This window comes from Perna viridis, chromosome 6 (assembly GCF_037379345.1).
Source record: "Perna viridis isolate PV_CMFRI_1.1 ecotype Kerala chromosome 6, ASM3737934v1, whole genome shotgun sequence".
NCBI lineage: Eukaryota > Metazoa > Mollusca > Bivalvia > Mytilida > Mytilidae > Perna > Perna viridis.
Genome location: NC_142450.1, coordinates 14,962,400 through 14,979,269, shown reverse-complemented (window position 1 = coordinate 14,979,269; position 16,870 = coordinate 14,962,400). Strand labels below are relative to the sequence as shown.

Sequence of the window (16,870 nt, the reverse complement as noted above, 5' to 3'; positions counted from 1 at the left end):
TGCATGCATAGCCATTGCTAGCTGTTTAAACTTCTTCCGGATGATTGAAAAGAGTACGCAATAATATCAAGGGAACCAAGATTTTAGCCAAGTCATTCGACTTTAGAGATATCGCATTTGTACCATTTCGGATGTTGAAAGTAAGCCAAAATCGGTGACAGTGAATATTTGACCATTAGCGACTTTGAAGACTTCAGTCTTTGATTGGTCTTTACAATGGTCTAGGAATCATAAAGTGCATTAAATATTGCACATAAAGCCAATAATTTAGCGAGTTTATATGTAAATTTGATTTTGTAAAATCAAAAAATGAATATCTCATATAAAAATGTTAATTTTCTTTGCCATTAAACTTGTCCTTCGTAATTTTTGTCTTTGGAATAACACACAAGATTAGTGAGGGGCAAGAGTTGTCTTTCTTCGAATAATAACTCAAAAAATAATTTCTCACTTACCCATAATGCAATGTAATCAAATGTCAGACGATGTTTAGGAGCAGAAATGTTGGAGTGATTTAATATGGCAAGCCAAAGTGGACAAAAATAAGTATTTTCTAATATTAAAAAATGATTTTTTAATATTACAAATTCATTTTCTAATATTACAAAACTCCTTTTTAATATTAAAAAAACGATTGAATTTCTAATATTAATAAAAAGATTTTTAATATTAGAAAATGGACTTCTTGTATTCAATTATGATTTTTTAATATAAAAAAAATCATTTTGTGATATTAAAAAATGTGACTGATTTTGTAATATTGCAAAGTTTTCTAATATTACAAATTCATTTTCTAATATTACAAATTCATTGTCTAATATTACAAATTCAATTTGTAATATTACAAAATGTCTGATGTTTGATAATATTACTAAATCACGAATTTGTAATATTAGAAAAAGTATTTTTAATATTACAAAATGAATTCTAATATTGAAAAAATCTTTTCTAATATTAAAAAAGTAATTTTGTAATATTACAACTTCATTTTCTTATATTACAAAATATTGGTTTTTGTCCACTTTGGCTTGCCATAGATTTAAAGTCAAAATAGGTGAGTACAATTGACTGTGTAACTTTTTTACGGTCTTTGATATATTTCAATTCAATGAAAAAATATATCAAATAATTCCCACTACTGAAATATCACAATAAGTGATAGATATTGATGACACGTTTGTTTAGGGAGCAGTTATTTAATTTTGAACGGAATGTTTCTCAGGTTTGTCCAGGGTGTAACGGTCCTTGGTATAACGGGAAACAATTTATTAAAATGATAAAATATGTTAGACCAAACACTTCTTACTGTTACAGTAATTGAATATCATTTTATTTTGTGTTATACTCAAGACAATTTTTGTTAGACCAAAGCCAAAGACAACAATGTGTATCATTAGGTTTATATACTTTTTCAACATATGTTATTATATTTTTATCAATATACGCATTGTACACATTTTCCGTTTTGATAAATTAACGCTATTCTCAATTGCAAATTTAATATTCCTTAGACTGTTTACGGGATTTTTTTTGACAAAAAAAGTATTGCAATATTTATGTTACACCAAAGACATTTATTTTGTTATCCCATGGACATTTATGTATTAACAATGTATTTCATATATGATTTAGTTATTATTTGTAGAACAAAATACACTTTGATCAATGGACACATTTCTCATTTGCAAGTTAAAATCCATTCAGCTTTTTTACGAATTCCATTTAAATGGTTCCGCAGAATTATTCTTACACGAAAGATGAAATGTGTTATACTTAAGACAATTATTTAGCTATTCCATGGACATTTATGCATTATTGATCCTTTTTATATAATTTGATAAATCTACACATTTCAAGTTTGCAAGTAAAGTCCTTAAGCTATTCACGAAGTTAATTTTAGCGAAAAAAGGTGCTGCAACATTAGCGTTACGCCAAAGACAGCTATTTCTCTATCAGTCGGTACTACTCAGCCTTTCTAGTTACACATAAGAAAAAACCTCTGAGGCATAATGCGAAATAATCTGTCCGAAATTTTGACCGCTTCGATTCTAACATTCTCCTCGTTCCGCGCCAAAATTCTTGACAAAGTTATTGTTCTTTATTTCTAGTGATATCTTACCAAATTTTTTTAGTGTCACCTGGTAGATAGAACTACTTTGAGTAGCATATGACTACAATTCCTGTAATTTTTTTTTCAGGAAGAAATTCTCCTCTCTGCATCCGAAGTTATTTTTTCCATGAACATACATATTTTTCTAACCACAAAGAACCTATTATTAATTTTCTCATTTATATTAGATCAAACTACCATTTAATAACAACAATTGTTATCAAAACGGATTTAATGCTACAATGATGTAGAAATTACTAGATTATTTGACTGACATGTAAAACATTTTTTTGTCAACGTTTATAAATTCATTTCTTGAAGAAAATAGTATTTTTTTATAATTTAATATATATATATATAAAACCTTAAAGATTGCTAGATCAATGCATTTTTTTTTCTATTTTCCTGGATATAAATGAGTCCGTAACCGGAAAAGTATTTGACGTCCACATTAAGCACATGCGCAGTAAAATAAATTTCGACCTGCCCCTTAGACACATTCATTTTTTAGTATGGCGTAAATGGCCGTGTAGTTCCGATTGGAACATGTATGCCAGCATTTCCGATCACACGCAAACTTCTGGTAAAACAGATTTTCAATCCCTAATTATCTGAAATGTGGTAATAGTTTTTTTATAGACTCTCATTCAGTAAAATTTAATTACTCCCGAAAGTGACATTGCAAATGGCAGCACTCAACCGACAATGTGACATGGTTGTCAGTTTCAATATTCAAAGTACAATGTATTTACGCTGTAACTTTATTATTTCAAAACTGTTGTTTTGAATATACAATGCCTAAATTGAGTGTAATAAAGCAGATGATACCGATTTAGGCCTCTAAACGGCTCTATCTTTTGTCAAAGCAATGGTAGCCATGTTGCTTACGATTTGTACATTGAATTACACTGTCGTAAAAACTGTCGTCGCTGAGGTCATAAAAGGGGCTTTTCTAGAAATACTCGCCGAGTTGCTCATAAAAAAGCAAGTCCGGGATAGACGAAAGAGGATAAGAAAACTATGACACGTTGAACAAATCAGTTTTCATGGAGCAGATGGATACACCGTAACGATCCAAAAATTCATGATGACGACCATAAAACTTCTGTAGTGATGACTTCAATCTTGTAGCGACATAATCCTGTTCCAGAAGCCCAATTATAAGAATTCTAGCGCGATACAAAATGTCTACGTAGTTACGGCAAGCTCTGGCATAACGTATGGGTTGTGATATAAAAAAAACTCCTTACTCAGGTACTGAAGGCATGTTGCTACAGATAAAAGGAAAGTTGACAGTTCTGAATGAAAAGTCATCACGTTTGTCATAATGTTTTGTCAATTGTTTCCCTTACCACCAATATCTATGTGTAGGTCAAGATATGAAACTGACTTCACAGTGTCTGTAGTATCCTTCATCTCAAGTTCTTTGGGGTACATGTAGATGCGATGTATCAAATGCCCATAACTAGGATTGTTAAACTATAATACATCATCTATAAAGCGGAAACTGAGATTAAAGGATTTAGCTAAACGATGTTCTTTCGGATCCAATCAGCTATAAAATAAGACTCATAAGAGTGAAAGAATAGGTCAGCAAGTAGAGGAGCACAATTTGTTCTCATTGAAATGCCGATATTTTGTTGAAAAAAAAAACGCGTCCATCACACTGGACAAATATGTTTTCGATAAAAAATTCCAGCATTTTGAAAACATCTTCTTCAATATATTTGAAAGATAATTTGGAATTATTTTTTACAAAGTATCAGGAATCTCTACCAAGAAATATATATTTGTATCTAACTGTACCATCCTTTTGACAACGATGTATAATATTTTTGATTCGAGACTTTAACTGAGTATGGGGAAAGAAGTATAATTTCAGGGAAATGCCACTCGTTTTATTTTTCGTTGTTTATATTTAAAGCAGGGCCTAAATTTTCGCGAAATGAAAAGGCACCTAGAAAATTCGGTCCTTTCCCCAATAAAAATCAAATGGTTGGTACATGTAGTCAACTGAAAGGTCAAGAAAACTATGACGATAGGTTACATAAATTGGCTATAGCCATTAGCGGGTCCAGCAAATCACTTTAGGAGGATGAACACATTTCAATGCAAGCATTTACACAACAAAATACGCTATTTTCATTTTTTTCAAATTTATAAGCCCAAACCCCCCATTGGAATCGCCTATGAAAGTCCTGTCTCATAAACAAAATATGCACCAACTGAAGCCCTTCGTAATGAGAATACAGCCATTGCAATCATAGGTTTTCGGAAAAATTAGTTACATTTGGATAAATAAACGAAAAATACATACATGTATATAAATATCATTGCACGAATCGATAAATGTATTAAGCCTTTTGCGTTTATAAGCAACATGGAAGAAGTGCTTTCGAAATAAACGTTTCAGGTGAAGATTTCTTCATTACCACATTTCATTATAATACTACAAATGTACATGTAATAATAATAAAAATGACATGTAATAAACGTTAGCACGACATAAATAGCGGCAGCAAACCGATCTTGGCTATGGTCTGCACTTGTGAAAAAATTTTGATATCGTGCCTTTTTATGGTTAAAAAAAAGCCACCTATGATAGTGTGGAAACCTCCTTTTTGGAACCCCTTTTCCAAACTTTCTGAATCGGCCGCACCAGGAACAAAAGTACAGAGAAAGGACATCGCCAATCTTTCAATCAATTATATGAACGAGCTCTAATTTCATCGAGCCTCAACGGAATATAGACTTGGGAAAGGGGAAAGTGTAGCGTTTGTAACGATGCCCTTTAATATTTTTTTCACATACCCAATGTATCAAATAGATAAATATACTTTACTGTACAAAGGGAGATAATCATGAAACGCGTGGTGTGATTTAATTTGCCAAAAAAAAAGTAAAATATAAAAGTGCATTTTGAAAAAAGGGGTAACTTATACGTATATACATGTACTTACATATAGAAGTCAAACTTTGGCATGGGGCATTAAAAATGTTGAAGTCTTGGTCACTGTTTTAAACTATCTCAAATTCATTATCTTATTTCTACCGTTCTAGAACAATTTACATGTGTATTACACGTAGGATAGCATTTCTTCTAATACATGGCAATACATGTAAGAAGTCAGTTACTAGCACAGGGGCTCGGTGAAATGTATTTTAAGAAACATATATGCTCGCTAGGCAATGGGAACCTCGGAAAAGGTCAAAAGGGAATTTACGTGTTGCTTACTGTCTTTTTACAAATTGGATTTTTTCTCGCCTTTTGGCTAATTTTTGATACCAAAATTGAGTTCATACGTAACGGTTCTCTTTCTGTAATAAACCTCCCCTACAGTCTAAACTTCTCTTTCAACATAGATTTTTCCCAGTTTTTTAACCAGATACCAGAAGACGGACACCTACTATGACCGGAAGTGAAGGTATTGGCGCTCGGTATTGTCTAAAATATTCATTCTTAGGGTATGTTCTTTACCAGAAATGAATGAAACGTACTTTTCCACATCTCATGCATGCAATTTTCATTTCTTAACTCACCGTAAGAATGTATATTTTAGCAAAACATTATTTGGGTCGGTACTGGTACGTGTACTGGTTAAAAAATCCGATTTGTAAAAAGGCGGTAATCTACTCGTTAATTCCCTTTTGACTTTTTCCGAGGTTCCAATTACCTAGCGAGCATATATGTTTCTTAAAATACATTTCACCAAGCCACTGTGTTACTAGTAAACAAATCAACCATATATATTGATAAATTTATGTTAAGTTACAGCTGTTGAACAGTCTGAATGGTACATGTAAGCATACCACAGTGATCTTTCTTGGCCTGAACGTCGAACCAGAATATGGTTTGTGTAAAAATACTGATGAAAAATTACAGATATCTAGTTCTTAGATTATAAAAATGTTAAGGAAAAGCATAAAATAGAAGATTTTGCATTGTGATGCAGCGTTTCGATTTCCTGGAAGCAAACCATAAAATGCAGATCGGTCCTCGGATTTCAATACGTTCTGCATTGGAAATTCCGGAACAGAAACTGAACTAGAACGAGACTTACAAATCCTATTCCAGCAATACTATTCTGGTTGGCCAACAATATTAATTTATTAAAACACACTCGTTACTTACTCGCTAAGTGCTCAATAAATACACAATTGTCCACACACATGGAGTCGCGATGAAAATGTCCAGGAAATGACAAGAAAGAGTCACATAGTTTTAATTAGCACTCCAGCTAAGAATCATTGATATTTTGTTTGAATTGCCATAGTAAACAAAAAATAACATTCGGTTTTTTTTTAAATTATATAGAATGCACTTTTGATTTCAAAATTAAGGAAGATAACTCTGCGAAAGACACTCAAATACAAAAGAAACTATTGGATTTTCAATGTTGATTACCTTCTATGAGCAGACAGATGGGAATGAATAATTACACATTTCACAATATAGACTCATAAAACAACTTAATTACAAAAATAGAAATATGTAGCTCTTTTTTTGGTGTATCACATTTTTCAGATTTTGCATGATGCTTACATTGACTACTACTTAAGCATTCTCAGTCTTTATTAGCACGTCACTTAAAAATTTTCATATGGCTACGAAAGAACAAGCAGGGATCGATTAAATAAGTATGGAATGTAACTTTATCTTACATATAAAGCTTCCAATTGAACAGATAACCTTCACGGAACAAATTAATAATTAAATAAGTCTTATTTAGAGTGGGAATAAAATGATCATACATATATATGTAATAAGAAGCACGAGCTCTGGTGAGCTTTCGACCGACATAAGACGGAACTTAATTCAGTCCCTAGCAAGCCTATAAGGTTGCGGAGTGATATGTATACATCAGGTCTGCGGAGGATATTTGATGTGGAAGGGTATACAGGCTTGTGGAATAAAATGTTGTAAATCGGAAGCAACTATGTAGATACAATACAATTTGTCGCGTAAAGATGAATTAATTTAGCAAAAGTGAATGTATATTTGAAAGTATTTATTCTCTTGCCGTGTGTTATGTTGGGACCAGGATTGTAGCTTTTACTGGTACCAGTAAAGCAGGGCTAGTCTTGCCCCATAACGACATGTAAATAGGCAGTCTAACTTTTGTCATTTTGCCATATTCTGTTCATGCAATTACTTTTCACTGTGGCCGTATTTTACATCTAAATTTAGTGTTTTTCGACACAAAATGAATCTTTGATAATAGTCCCTTTTATCATTTGGTGTCAATGGTGGGTGTTACCGTCTTAATTTCAGACAGTAACTCAACTCCCACTTATATAAGTCAACGATAGTAATGTTCATTACAAAACTTCCGGCTCTAAATACCAGTCGTTTCATTGAATCTATATAATAATCCAGGCCCTTCGTCAATACATTTTATTGAGAGGTACAAATCTACCCTCAGGTTTTTTCTTCAGCGCATTATATGCACATGATACCTCAGGTCCGTCTTCAAGACATTATGTACATAGTTATATTATCTCAGGTCCTTCAATACCTATGTATAGGTTACGTTTGGTATCTAACTTATTCTGATTTGGAAACTATTTTAAGCGCACTTTTTGTGTGCGATGCGGCAAGGTTACCTGGGGAAACTCTGTACTTGGAAGCCATCCAACGACTGTTGCTTGCAGTTATAGGGTTGTTGACGAGATTGTCAAAATGCATTGTTCATGGATTTTGTACATTTTATTTCATTGTATTACCTTTACACAGTATGATATAATTACGTAATATCCCAAGGACAGATAGAACAAGATACTCCTTCAATGACAGTGCTTTGAATAAATGAAAATTATCTGATTTAATGTCTTTTATGTGCTTTATAAAGGTATTTGTTATTTATTCAATAATTTATTGTGTGTTATATTTCATGTATGGAGAAGACCTTGTGAGTTGAAATAACTCGTGTCTGATCCAAATTTGTTTATTTGCAAATAAAAGATATTTAAACTAAAACTATGATGGTAAAGTGATTTGACCACAAATAAGAAAATATATTCAGTTGATCCACACTGAATTATATACTCGATTACCTGAACTAAATTAAATATTACGGAACATCCCAGGTCTAACTCAAATATTCGGAATTAAAACAAAATAACATGAGCTTCTATTTTAAAGCTAGGAACAAAATGACGGAGGGTGGACAAGGAAAAATAAATCTTCTACGAAAAGAGAAAACGGGAATACCTAAAAGACTCAAATCAATTATAGCTCGTTCCATTTTGTTTCTCGTTTGAACATCTTTTTTCCCGTCGTCTTTTGTCAGAACAACATTACGAGAATGTTCCATTGAAAATACATTTCGCGTTTGGTCGTTGATAGTAAACGTCGACTGGCAGAATACTATTAGATCTTAGAAAAAAAAAAGAATAACGAGGGCGGAGATGTAACTTAGCAAATCACTGTAAATGTAGCAGAGGCTTGTGACGTCATGATATCAGGGTGTTGAAGAAAATTTACATGCTGGAAATCACATTTTTACCAGAATTTTCCATTACGCCCATCATAGATCTTTCGGGAATAAACAAATATTGATATATGAGACTCCGATGACACGGTATTAGCAATAAATTCAGCGAAAAGACTTTTTCATGGGTACATTCTCGTGACATTGGATATGCTTTGTACTTAATTTTATGATAGGACAGTACTTAGACATTATTGATTAAATTGTTATTGTTGAGAAAGGGAGGAATGTATAATGATTTTAAGAATTAATATTGTCTATGTTAACTATAAATTGAATTATATGCATGTACGGGTAAACATGTACGGGTAAACTGGACACATAGAATGTTTATGTCCAGATTCACATTGATTGATGGATGTGTCTTATATAATTGAATAGTATATATATTTGAACATGTTGTATGTTCAGAGAGCTCGCTTTTACTCTTGAACATGTTGTATATTCGGAGAGCTCGCTTTTACTCTTGTAATAAACGTTACAGTCAGTTTTACTTGTCTTGGAATTATTCATCCGTACCAGATCCTACCACATATTTTTGGTGCCGTGTCAGTTCGTTCCTGAAAGTAAGTCGCTTTAATGTTATGTTAGATTTTGTTTTCTGTTAAAATGACTGACCAAAATCCAATTGATGGATTGACTGTACAATCAGCTAGCTTGTCGAATTCAGTAAATGTACAAACAGTTCTTAACCGTATTAAACCTTTTTACGGGGATTCAAAAGATTTTAAAGGTTGGGTTAAGGCTCTAGAAAAACATGCTTTTATCAGTAAGATACCTGCTCATGAAATTAAACAATTAGCTGTCTTGACTTCTAAGGGTGATGTAAGTGACACTATTCAACGCAGGCTTACAAATTTTCCAGAAGAAACTTGGGAAGGGTTAAAGAAAGAAATGATACTGTTTCTGATGCTCATTTCGCGGTAAAAATGCTAAGAAGAATTAGGCAAAAACATGAGGAAAATGTTCAATTTTTTTCTGAAAGGTTAGTAAATTTGGCTGAGGAAGCATATGATGATCTGCCGGGGGGAATTTTAATTTCAATAGTGAATGTATTATAGTCTTGTTATTGTCTACACACACTTTATTATGGTTGACTCAAACCAAGAATGGACTAAGATTCATGCTTCAAACAAATCATGTACCAAATGTATTGCGGATAGCAAAATATTGATGTAAGGTTACATTTTTTATGTTCCTGATAAGTTGTGAAGTTATGGAACTAGAGAAAGTTTTTGCGAAAAATAATTTAGTTGCAGTAGTGCGTGTTCATAGGTTCATAGGTCAAATATATTCTGGTCGATTTTTTTTTCTTCTGATGGTTTCTATAAAATCTTATTCTTTCTTTGATATTCCCTAGATGCAAATTACTATTCACAGAACTTCACTTTTATTTTAATTGGTGCATACGTAATTTTATCTTTTGTTATTGTCAGCGCCATTTGTCGTTGCGTATATACGAGCAGTGGTCGGTTGTATTTATTTAGTTGAAGCCGTTAGATATATGGCTCTATGGCAGTTTGCCGTTATTGTTTTATTTAGTTGAAGCCGTTAGATATATGGCTGTATGGCAGTTGGCCGTCATTTGAACGTAGATAACGTTGTTTTTATGTTACAAGAGGTGACATTGTTGACCGAGGCAATAAGAAAACACAGAAATGCGTATGTAGTAATGAGGTGCATCGTGAAGTTTTGTGAAAAGTTATTAAGTTGCTCTGAATTGGTTATCCAGATTTTGATTTGGTGTTTCTTACCATTTAGTTATTTTAGGCATGTTTAGCGTGCTTAAATTTTGCCGAGCATACTTTCTTTTAAATGCATATATTTCATTGTTTTATTTTTTATTCATTTTGAAATCATTAGTTATGTTTCCTTAAAGTTAACTAGAAAATGGTGGTTCAGATCGAATTCAGTTGAACTCGTTGGCATTTAGCCAAAGTTTTAGAAATTATCTGTTGTTATAACATTGGGTTCGTGTATCATTTATGCAGATGGCACCATCCTTTTGATCGTGTGATCCAGTCAAGTTGACGCTATTGGCAGCATATCTTATTCAACCCGGGAGAGGATTGCCGGACGTGAGCCAGACAGAGATCGATGAGGTGGAAGATCGCATGAGGCGATGGCAGAGAAGATATGGGCTGTGTGGTCGAAGGGAGACCCTCGCGCATTACCTGGCGGACAAGGAAGCAATGTGGACCTGGCTGCACCGCCAGCCGACACCGACGACGATGGTAAACAGGGTGTTGAATGTGTTCATTCCCTTACACGAACTTTGTGTTATTTTCAGGGGTATTCTGCCTCCGGAAATTACAGGTATCATTTGGATGATGTCTCGTGGGGGTCATCCAGATCAGACGAAGGCTGAGCACAGGCGTCGGGTGCGAGATTGTAATTTTGAATTACAGATTGCGGTCGCGGCCTGTGTATCTTTCGATACTGATTTGGTTGATGAGCACTGCCTTCGGCCTGTGGCTATTCGGAGTCGCGTGGTATTCTTTCGGGCATACCATGGCATTCGGCGGAACAGACTGGCCGTCAGGGAAGTGTACGAGGAGACCCTTCGCCATTGGGTGTCTCTCCACCACCCAAGAACAATTCACAAATTCCGTGAGTGTTTGCGTATTTCGGTACGGTTAAACACTTGTCGAGCCAACAGGTCCCATACTGCCAACCGCCTCCTGCTGCTGACCGCGGAGCCATTTTGCGGACGCCGGCGTAATGATAGTAATGTGTTTCAACATTACTCTTTCCACTATCCTAGTGTGACATTTGTCGAATAAAGAAATTGGTTTTTCCTACCATTCGTGTATTCTTTGTATTACTAGTGATTTTAATTTTAGTTAGGCGTCACCCTCGCTTTCATGTTTGCGCCTTGTTATTATGGTCTTACTTTTGGAGTGGTTTAATTATTATGTCTGGCGCATATTTAGTCGTGTTCTTTTAATTGGTTAGTGTGTATAATTTTATTAGTTATTGGTCTTGTTTATTGTAGAGATGGTGGTGTTCCATGTGGTTGTCTTCCTGCTCATTGGAAGTGGGGTAGGCGTTACGATTCATGAAAATGTAGTTTTCCAAAAGGTTAATACGGTCACCATGAGCAAGTCACAATGACTAGTTACGTTTGTCATAGATTTACAACCTTTTTAGTCCTTTCTAGATTCATTATCCATATATTTAGGTCAGGGTACCATTGCAGTTCGTCAAATGTTAAATTTAGCAGTTGATCGTACCAATCCTTTGTATGCGGAAGTGTTATCTGCTTATTCGTCACTTACTGTTGAAATTGCGAGATTAAATACTACTAAACAACTAATTCAAGATAGTTTCGTTGATTTTAGCATCTTAGGGGATAGAAGGAAAAGAAGCCTTATTCCAATCATAGGTAAAGCTTTAAGTTTTCTATTTGGTACAGTCTCTGAGTCTGATTTGAGTTCTGTTCGGCGCAGTATTGGTAATTTGGCCCGTAATCAAAACAAGATTACGCATGTAGTGTCCGAAAGTATCTCAATTTTAAATATTACGAGAAATGAGGTCTTCCAAAATAGGGAACGTTTGAATTCATTGGTCACTAAGTATAGGGGTCTCATAGGTCGTCTGCAAAACAATACTGAACTTTTAAAGAAACATATTGTAAGTGTAGAAAATTTCATGGTACTTAGTTTTCATTTGCGGGATTTAGTTAAAGAACTTCATTTTATGATTGAAAAAGGTTTAGTCTATTTAGATAATTTGAATCTTCAATTAAACATGCTATCTTTAGGCCATTTATCACCATCACTTATTACACCTTCGGAGTTAAGACACCTATTACTGGACGTTCAAGGTCATTTACCTTCATTTTTACAATTATCTTCCGATCCCAAAAAGGACTTGTGGAATTATTATAAATCTCTAACATGTTCAACTTTAATTCAAGATGATAAAATTTTAATTATTTTTTCTTTACCTTTGCTTGATTATCAAGGAGAATTAGAAATTTTTCAGGCCCACAATTTACCTATTCCTATGATGTCTAATCGTATTGGTAGATTATCACTGATTGCGAAGTATAAATTAGAAAGTAATGCATTGGCAGTTAATAAGGCTAGAACGCAATATGTGTTGTTAACTTCAGATGAATTAAAACAATGTTCCAATCCATTAGTCGGATTTTGCAACATTAAAAGTCCAGTCTACCCAGTAAACTTAAGTAAGACATGTATCATTACTCCTTCCATGAAAAACAAAAATATCTTAAATACACGTTGCCAAACACTCATTTATCCTAATTCGATTCTACCTATGGCAGATCACATACGGGAAGGTCTTTGGGTAATAGCCACACAAAAAAAGATTAAGACTCTCTGTAGTTTGTCGTCATCCTTCCCAATTATCTACCACAAGAATAAATTCACCTATTGGATTAGAAAAGTTACAACTTCTTGTTCTGCTAATAGTGATTCTTTAACACTTTTACCATATTACAAGGGTGAAGACCGTTTTCAAAGTTCACAACCATTAAAAAGATTAATTGAAATTTACAATGTGTCTGAATTCACAATATGGCACCCTTTTCATTTAGCTTTGCCTAATGTTACTGTTGATGAGCTTCCTAACACATTGCAACATATGGAAACCATACCAATGGCGAATTTAATCAATCAGTTAAAAGATTTACGAACAATTGATACTAGTTTTCAAATTCCAAATTGGGGGTATGCAGGTATCTCATTGTTAATTGCCATATTAATTGGGGTTGGGATATTTTGTTATTGTCGACAAGCTCGTTTTTGCAGACATCCATGGTTGGCCAGAAAAAACAGAGGCAAGTCTGACGAACATGAAGCAGCTGAAAATGGATATAAACTGGTCCCAACAATGTCGACAGATTCTGACTCTGGGTTACGTAATAGACGATACTGCGACTTAGACGAAAACAAAGTTGAACAAGTGGTCATGAAAACAGTCTCCAAGATATATTCTTCGTTCGAGACACAACACAATGGATAACAATTTTGCGGTGCTGCCAATTACCTGGAAGACGGCTATGGCAGCCTCACACAATGAACGATACTACATAATCATGGAGCGCAGTAGACGGTGTTAGTGAATTTGTAGCTGTATAACCGAACTTTTACAACTTGTAGTTGTATAACCGAACTTTTACAATTTATAGCTGTATAATCGAACTTTTACATTATATAATCATGGAGCAGAGGAGAGCTGGAGCGCAGTTGACGGTGTTGGTGACTTTGTAACTGTATAAACAAACGTTTACATTTGTAATCATGGAGCAGAGGAGAGCTGGAGCGCGGATGATTTGTAAATAAACTCATTGATCTGTTATTATATTATTGAACTTGATGTTCCAGTAACGATAGGATCGGAACTCATTTATCATCTTCATGCGGTGTCGGACATTGACATTCATCTTTATATAACTTTTCTCATTTGATTTGTGCCTAGTTTCTGGTGACGGATTTTTCAAAATAAACTTGACTGTCCACAATTAGGGAGTACTACCACAATGCAAGTACGGTTACCGGCCTGTTTGCTGAATTATCTACGATAATTCTTTGAGAAAGGGAGGAAAAAAATATGTGGTAGAGTCTGGTACGGATGAATAATTCCAAGACAAGTAAAACTGACTGCAACGTTTATTACAAGAGTAAAAGCGAGCTCTCCGAATATACAACATTTTCAAGAGTAAAAGCGAGCTCTCCGAATATACAACATTTTCAAGAGTAAAAGCGAGCTCTCCGAATATACAACATGTTCAAGAGTAAAAGCGAGCTCTCCGAATATACAACATGTTCAAGAGTAAAAGCAAGCTCTCTGAACATACAACATGTTCAAATATATATACTATTCAATTATATAAGACACATCCATCAATCAATGTGAATCTGGACATAAACATTCTATGTGTCCAGTTTACCCGCACATGTTTATCCGTACATGCATATAATTCAATTTAGAGTTAACATAGACAATATTAATTCTTAAAGTCATTATACATTCCTCCCTTTCTCAACAATAACAATTTAATCAAGAATGTCTAAGTACTGTCTTATCATATTTTCTCACCCAGCTGTTTAATGACAATCCATTAAGGATTTTAAATTCTCGGTTTGGTCACATTAACTTTAGTTGACGTATGCTTCCTAGTTGGTTTAGACCAATAATTGATTTAGATACTTTATGTTTTTTAATATTGGTTGCAAATGGATCTCCGATTTTGCACTTTGGTGTATTTTTTCTTGCATTATAGATTAGTGAGTGCTGCGATTAGATTGAATGGTAACGGATATGAAGGAGTAATTGTAACTATAGCGGATCATGTACAAAATGATCCAACATTTCTGACTCTAATACAGGTAATTAAATTAAATTATTATATAGATAGCAGTGATTTACCGAATGTTCCCAGTGTAAAACATTTCGATAATTAACACGGTGAAATAAATTCGGTAATTTCACTCTCGGACTTTCTACCGCCAAAACGTCCTATAACGTCTCACCACGATTATCAATCCGCCGTTCACAAACTTTGAAATTAATGTTAGAAATAGCAACGAATAATAGAGAAAATCTATATGATAAATATGATAATCAGCTGGTTATCATGCATAGCCAAAATTGGATCCCTCGTGCGCACACTCATTTTATCTGGACGATCTTCTGCTCACTTGATCGTATTTAGGCAGACAGACAGAAAGTTTATTTTAGTCTCACCTCTCATATACCAATATACAATAAAATATTTCATGAACATTACAGGTAATAGAATTACTTACAATCGACAGCCACCCTTGAAAGAGTTATGAGTGACTAATTATATACAACATAACTATCTACACTATTTTACATAAAACATTCCTTGTATGAATTAAAATATCATGGCAGATTTTGACAGTGTAAAAACATGCATATTCATTTTTGAATAAAAGTAAAAAATAAATAATCATTTGATAAATTCATAAAATCAGCATTAAAACAAGCTCGTTTAAATAGCCAGCTTCGTAATTTGGCATGTAAAGGGCATACAAGTTCTCTATACAGTTATTTATAATATATTCACATTCATAATAAAGATACTCTATTCTCGAGTGCGAAATCATCATATCTACCAGTTCCCATTTTTATGGATGCAACATCACATCTAAGTTTAAAATATGCACTTCTATATCTACCTAGCATATCTAAGCCTACATATTTCTTTAGATCATATATTTAGATAGAAATATACCTTTTTTGTATATGCATTATAAGTGTTTATTTAAACCAAAAGACGCATATATTTTACCCTGTATCACATACCCTATATCCCACCTCTAGATCTATATCGCATACCCTATATCACACACCTAGACCTATATCGCATACCCAATATCGCACGCCTATACACAGAACACAATTGAAGTATGGTTAAAATATAAGGTATAATGAACATGACATGTCAAAATCTGTGGTATCAACCCCGAGTGGCTCGACCTATATCAACCCGCGGGCCGGTGGCCCTTGGGGTGATATAGCTAAGAAGTCTCGGGTTGATACCGCATGCGATACAGATTTTGACATGTAGTAGTCAGTATTTACCATACTGATTTTTAAACATTTTGTTTGTTTTAAGTTTACTATGGTCATTCCACATTATACCAATGTTGTGTATATGTAATGAAAGATTCATTTTCAATATATTTTTTTACATTTTTATCAAAAATATACTCTGTATTACAGAAAGGAGACATATTTAGCTCTCTAAATTTACTATGAACTCTGAAATTCCCGATATAAATATTGTTATTACAACACTCATTAGACCATAAAATACCTATTTATTGATTCTGTTGTTACACATTTTTGTATACCTGGACCAAGTCCTAAAATACAAGATTTATATTTAGCTATTGACAAACTAAGTGACCGACTGGCAAACTTTGCCACACTTTGGCAGTCTGATTATAATTAAAAAAATCCTTCAGTACTAACCCTAGGTAAGTATATTCATCAACAATTTCCAAGTGTTTAACATTAAATATAAAGCTGAAAGTTGATCTATTATAAAAATGACTAGCGCCTAAAAAAAAACATTCTTTGATTTATCTACATTCACGACCAGATTATTGTAAACACACACCATACATTCAAAGTGTCTAATACATTTTGCAGATCATTTTCAGTTTCTGCTAAAAAAAAGGGAGAAGTATTCAATATATAACATATCTCCTCAGGTGTAATTTCACAATCTAGAATCTCATTACAAGCTATATTATTCAAATTTACA

The 16,870-nt window shown here is 33.7% G+C and overlaps 1 protein-coding gene across 2 annotated transcripts in view; it reads left to right on the top strand.

The window, feature by feature from the left end:
* The first annotated feature begins 14,725 nt into the window (after positions 1-14,725).
* The window catches only part of LOC148613794 (calcium-activated chloride channel regulator 1-like), a 43,215-nt gene continuing 41,070 nt past the window's right edge, over positions 14,726-16,870 (top strand). For both annotated transcript variants that reach the window (XM_088587389.1, XM_088587388.1), the window contains exon 1: positions 14,726-14,960. In XM_088587389.1, the coding sequence (XP_088443515.1) occupies positions 14,808-14,960 (153 nt within the window). In that variant the 5' untranslated portion in view covers positions 14,726-14,807. The remainder of the gene's footprint in view (positions 14,961-16,870) is intronic.